Source organism: Amphimedon queenslandica, unplaced genomic scaffold, assembly GCF_000090795.2.
Source record: "Amphimedon queenslandica unplaced genomic scaffold, v1.1 AMPQUscaffold_11701, whole genome shotgun sequence".
NCBI classification, from domain to species: domain Eukaryota; kingdom Metazoa; phylum Porifera; class Demospongiae; order Haplosclerida; family Niphatidae; genus Amphimedon; species Amphimedon queenslandica.
Genome location: NW_003548057.1, coordinates 378 through 6,109, shown reverse-complemented (window position 1 = coordinate 6,109; position 5,732 = coordinate 378). Strand labels below are relative to the sequence as shown.

At 31.1% G+C, this 5,732-nt stretch overlaps 2 protein-coding genes and 1 long non-coding RNA gene across 3 annotated transcripts in view; 1 reads left to right on the top strand and 2 right to left on the bottom strand.

Moving 5' to 3' along the window:
* The window catches only part of LOC100634835 (peroxisomal acyl-coenzyme A oxidase 1-like), a 6,001-nt gene extending 3,760 nt beyond the window's left edge, over window positions 1-2,241 (top strand). Inside the window, exons 12-17 of the mRNA XM_011409663.2 lie at window positions 639-688; window positions 1,085-1,190; window positions 1,247-1,393; window positions 1,445-1,515; window positions 1,573-1,708; window positions 2,039-2,241. Coding sequence (XP_011407965.2) covers window positions 639-688; window positions 1,085-1,190; window positions 1,247-1,393; window positions 1,445-1,515; window positions 1,573-1,708; window positions 2,039-2,101 — 573 coding nt within the window. The 3' untranslated portion in view covers window positions 2,102-2,241. The remainder of the gene's footprint in view (window positions 1-638; window positions 689-1,084; window positions 1,191-1,246; window positions 1,394-1,444; window positions 1,516-1,572; window positions 1,709-2,038) is intronic.
* On the bottom strand, window positions 2,209-3,349 carry LOC109589019 (uncharacterized). The gene is made up of 5 exons (XM_020005141.1): window positions 2,827-3,349; window positions 2,729-2,761; window positions 2,583-2,681; window positions 2,347-2,540; window positions 2,209-2,299 (listed from the first exon to the last, which is right to left on the bottom strand). The coding sequence occupies exons 1-5, from the start codon at window positions 2,921-2,923 to the stop codon at window positions 2,216-2,218; spliced, it is 507 nt and encodes a 168-aa protein (XP_019860700.1). The 5' UTR covers window positions 2,924-3,349; the 3' UTR covers window positions 2,209-2,215.
* A 1,599-nt stretch (window positions 3,350-4,948) lies between these two features.
* Window positions 4,949-5,269, bottom strand: LOC109589020 (uncharacterized). The gene is made up of 3 exons (XR_002188481.1): window positions 5,201-5,269; window positions 5,051-5,153; window positions 4,949-5,008 (listed from the first exon to the last, which is right to left on the bottom strand). It is a non-coding gene; the product is annotated as an uncharacterized LOC109589020 (long non-coding RNA).
* Window positions 5,270-5,732: the final 463 nt, after the last annotated feature.

Sequence of the window (5,732 nt, the reverse complement as noted above, 5' to 3'; positions counted from 1 at the left end):
TAGTCAGCATCTTACCATTGTAGTGATTGTTAGTAGATCCAGTCGCTGTAGATACTACTTTAGTGCAACTGATAGGATCATCAACAGGACACTATAGATGAAGGCACTCATCTTCTTTCTTAATAATGTTTTTGCTGCTAGTGATGTGTGTGCTCTTCTAATGTTTTGTTGTTTACATTAGTTTTTGTCTACACATAACGTTATAAGTTCTTGTAACCATGCATATGTTATCTGATGCTCACAAATGATGTGCAGGTTTAATTTTCCATATCATATCAATGTTTTCCATATTAGGTTTTTATATCAATGCTAGACTTTTATGCACTCATGAGAAAATAATTTTTACCTTCATAATTGAAAGAACAAGTTTCTTTTTAATTTTAATGTTGTATAGCTTTACTTTTTAGCAGATTAATGGCTACAAGTATCTATGAGGCATTCAACCAAATTATCAAAGTATAGATATATTATAAAACCATACAATACTTGTAAATGACCCACCATAAGCCTTATTCTGTATTTTGGCTTACATTTAACTAAAACAAGAGAGTTTTATATTAAAGAGCAACATGAATAATCATTCAAATTAATTATATAGTTTGAGTGTGTTTAGTTAAATAATGAACAAGTCATGATGAATCCAACATGGAGTCATATTACTGGAGGCATATCATCAAAGGGCAATAAGGTAAGAGAAAAAAAGAAAGTGTAGTGACCGAGAAGGAAAGGTAAAGAGAGGTCTCGCGGGAATCAACAAACGAATTTGTCAATAAGTTAAAAACTTCTTCTTAAAACTGAAGAATACACACACTTAAATACACAGAAATCAATTGCATCATAATACATCACTGACACACATTGCATAATATTACATAACACTAGAAAGGAATCTTAATCAACAATGCATACATTATATAACCTACATAAGAAATGAAAATAAGTACAGAAATAATAATTAGGAAAAATGATAATAATGATAATACAATACATGCCTAGGAAAATAATTATAAATAACCATACATTAACATTATCAGTTATAACAGAAAGAATGTGAAGTAGACTAATTCTAATTTTCACTGTTTAGATTAGTTGCTGTAGCATTGGGACGATATAGCAAAAGCATTGCTACTGGATTGGACAGTGTAACTGCTTGGAACAACTCTTCAGTGGACTGGACTATGGCTGCAAGAGTAAGATATCATATGTGATAGTAACATGATAGTCTCATGACACTATGCGTGTATAGGCTCACTGTCATTATCTTGTTTTGAAAGCTTTCCATTCAAGTATAGATGCAGCTAAAGTGTGTGAAGCTAATTTTAATATATTGAGAGTTTTGTGTTGCTTGTTTGGACTTCATGGTATAATACAGTACAGTGGAGAATTCTGCTTGGTAAATAATGTACATTATACTGTGATCATTGCGAATGAACTGTTATTTTAGGATGGTTATATGAATAGTGATCAAATTGAAATGGCTAAAAATCAACTTTATTCTCTACTGAAGGAAGTCAGGTAAATTATTTTACTGCATGCTTTCAACTACATGTATCAGGATTCTCTCTACTTCAGATATGAAGCAGTTCCTTTGGTTGATGCATTTGATATTCATGATGATATATTAAACTCATCTCTTGGTCGTTATGATGGTGATGTTTATGGACACTTGTATGAATGGGCACTAAGAGCTCCTCGGAATAAGAAAGAGGTTTGATACATTGTTATGATGTATTGTTGATAATGGTGATTTATTGTGTAAAGAATTGCATCATGAACTTATGTACATGTAAGTGCTTGCATGGTTGTGCTAAAAATTAAGGTTCAGGCAAGACAAGTCCTGCTATAAACTTAGCAACTTTAGCTTGTTTGGTGGCCAATTAGTATGTGTGTGTTAGGTACATTCAAAACTTCAAAAGTACAAAGCTATTTTTATTTTGTCCTCTTTTAATTATGACACTTAATGGAATTTTGGCATGTGACATTGGCCATCAAAGGGTTAATGCTATTATTAAAAGTGATTTTTGATTATTTTTATTAGGTCCATGATAATTATGAAAAATACTTAAAACCGCTTTTGAAGAATACAAAGTCCAAGTTGTGATAGTTTTCTAAACTAATTTTATTTGAAATAATTACGTTTTAGTACTAAAATAAGCTACAATTGATGTCCATGTAGGCTAATTTATAAAATTATGTGAAATTGTGCTGCTAATATTCAATAAATAGTAATTTTTTTCATTAGACACATCATTTGCTCTCCTTTCTCATTGTAAGCAGTTACTTCGCCATAATACTGACCCTATGAAGTAAAAATAATAATAATGATACACTGTAATTGTTACTCACTGGCCAAAAGAGCTTTGGTATTGTTTCACTAGCACCTATATGATATATTCCTGGCTGTATTGGACAATGCTCCGTAATCATGTCGACAAAAAAGTCGCATAAATTAAATTGCTCATCAATGAAAGTAATATTAGTATAATTTTTGAAGTTATGTGTCAATGTGGCATGCAGTATACCCCATTGTATGGTTCTCTCTATAAATAGATTCTTGTTTATGTTAAATCATTGTCACTCACTGATTTGTAGTGATCCTTTCCAATAACTCATAATTCCATGTTTTAGTGGGACTGGAGTTATTGATATATTACTAATTTGACCAAATTTCTTAGCAACAGCTTTAAATTGATAAAGTAAATCCACAACAATGTGCCACTGAACTTACAACAATCTATGAATCCTTTGTTATCAGTAGGTTCTTGTTGTTATAGTATACGTAATTCAAACAGGTATTATCGATTAGTATAGTAGTCATTATCTTACCATTGTAGTAATTGTTAGTAGATCCAGTCAATGTAGATACTAGTACAACTGATAGGATCATCAATAGGGCATTCATGTTCTTTCTTGGGGCATTCATCTTCTTTCTCAATAATAATGTTTTTGCTGCTAGTGATGTGTGTGTTCTTCTAATGTTTTGTTGTTTACATTAGTTTTTGTCTACACATAACGTTATAAGTTCTTGTAACCATGCATATGTTATCTGATGCTCACAAATGATGTGTAGTGTTTTCCATATTAGGTTGATATCAATGTTAGACTTTTATGCACTCATCAGAAAATAATTCTTACCTTCATAATTGAAAAAACAAGTTTCTTTTTAATTTTAATGTAGTCTAGCCTTACTTTTTAGCAGATTAATAGTTATATGTATCTATGAAGCATTCAGCCAAATTATTGAAGTACATGTAAATCCATACAATACTTGTTAATGAGCCATCATAAGCCTTATTATGTATTTTGGCTTACATTTAATTCTTAACTTAAAACAAGGGAATTTCATATTATTATAGGAGCAACATGAATAGTCATTCAAATTAATTATAGTTTGAGTGTGTTACGTTAAATAATGTAACAAGTTATTCATGATGAATCCCACACGGAGTCATATTACTGAAGGTATATTGTCAAAGGGCAATAAGGTAAGAGAGAAAAAAAAAGAGAATGTGAAGTAGACTGATTTCTAATTTTTAATGTTTGGATTAGTTGCTGTAGCATTGGGACGATATAGCAAAAGCTTTGCCACTGGATTGGACAGTGTAGCTGCTTGGAACAACTCTTCAGTGGACTGGACTATGGCTGCAAGAGTAAGATATCATATGTGATAGTAACATGATAGTCTCATGACAATATATGTGTGTATAGGCTCACTGTCATTATCTTGTTTTGAAAGCTTTCCATTTAAGTATAGATGCAGCTAAAGTGTGTGAAGCTAATTTTAATATATTGAGAGTTTTGTGTTGCTTGTTTGGACTCCATGGTATAATACAGTACAGGGGAGAATTCTGCTTGGTAAATAATATACATTATACTGTGATCATTATGAATGAACTGTTATCCTATAGGATGGTTACATGAATAGTGAACAGATTGAAATGGCTAAAAATCAACTTTATTCTCTACTAAAGGAAGTCAGGTAAATTATATTACTCCATACTTTCAACTACATGTATCACAATGCTCTCTACTTTAGATATGAAGCAGTTCCTTTGGTTGATGCATTTGATATTCATGATGATATATTAGACTCATCTCTTGGTCGTTATGATGGTGATGTTTATAGACACTTGTATGAATAGGCACTAAGAGCTCCTCGGAATAAGAAAGAGGTTTGATACATTGTTATGATATATTTTTGATAACAGTAATCTATTGTTTAAATAACTCCATTACGAACTTATGTAAGTGCTTGGTTATGCTAAAAATTAAGGTTCAGGCAAAACAAGTACTTGGCAAAATTAGCTTATTTTGTTGCCAATTATATAGATATATTCAAAGCCTCAAAAGTACAAAGCTTTTTTTATTTTGTTCTCTTTTAATCTTGACATGTGACATTGGTCAATGCTATTATTAAAAGTGTTTTTGATTATTTCTATTAGGTCCATGATAATTATGAAAAATATTTAAAACCACTTTTAAAGAACACAAAGTCCAAGTTGTGACATTTTTCTAAACTGATTTTATTTTTATTAATGATGTTTTAGTAATACAATAAGCTACAATTGATGTACATGTAGACTAGTTTATTATCATTACATGAAATTGTGCTGCTAATATTCAGTAAATAGTAAATAGTAAATTTTTTCATTAGACATATCATTTGCTCTCCTTTCTCATTGTAACCAGTTACTTTGCCATAATACTGACCCTATGAAGTAAAAATAGTGATAATGATGCACAGGAGTTCATGATGGAGGGGGGGGGTCCCCCTACATCATGGACTCCTGTGATACACTGTAACTGTTACTCACTGGCCAAAGAAACTTTGGTATTGTTTCACTAGCACCTATATGATATATTCCTGGTTGTATTTGACAATACTCCTTAATCATGTCAACAAAGAAGTCACATAAATTAAGTTTCTCATCAATGAAAGTAATATTAGTATAATTTTTGAAGTTATGCGTCAGTGTGGCATGCAGTATACCCCATTCTATGGATCTCTCTATAAATGGATTCTGGTTTATGTTAAATCATTATCACTCACTGATTTGTAGTGATCCTTTCAAATAGCTCATGCATAATTCCATGTTTTAGTGTGACTGGAGTTATTGATATATTAATGAATTGAGCAAATTTCTTAGCAACAGCTTTAAATAGACAAAGTATATCCACAACAATGTGTCACTGAACTTACAACAATCTATGAATCCTTTGTTATCAGTAGGTTCTTGTTGTTCATAGTATATGTAATTCAAACAGGTATTATCCATTAGTATAGTAGTCAGCATCTTACCATTGTAGTGATTGTTAGTAGATCCAGTCACTGTAGATACTACTTTAGTGCAACTGATAGGATCATCAACAGGACACTATAGATGAAGGCACTCATCTTCTTTCTTAATAATGTTTTTGCTGCTAGTGATGTGTGTGCTCTTCTAATGTTTTGTTGTTTACATTAGTTTTTGTCTACACATAACGTTATAAGTTCTTGTAACCATGCATATGTTATCTGATGCTCACAAATGATGTGCAGGTTTAATTTTCCATATCATATCAATGTTTTCCATATTAGGTTTTTATATCAATGCTAGACTTTTATGCACTCATGAGAAAATAATTTTTACCTTCATAATTCAAAGAACAAGTTTCTTTTTAATTTTAATGTTGTATAGCTTTACTTTTTAGCAGATTAATGGCTACAAGTATCTATGAGGCATTCAACCAAA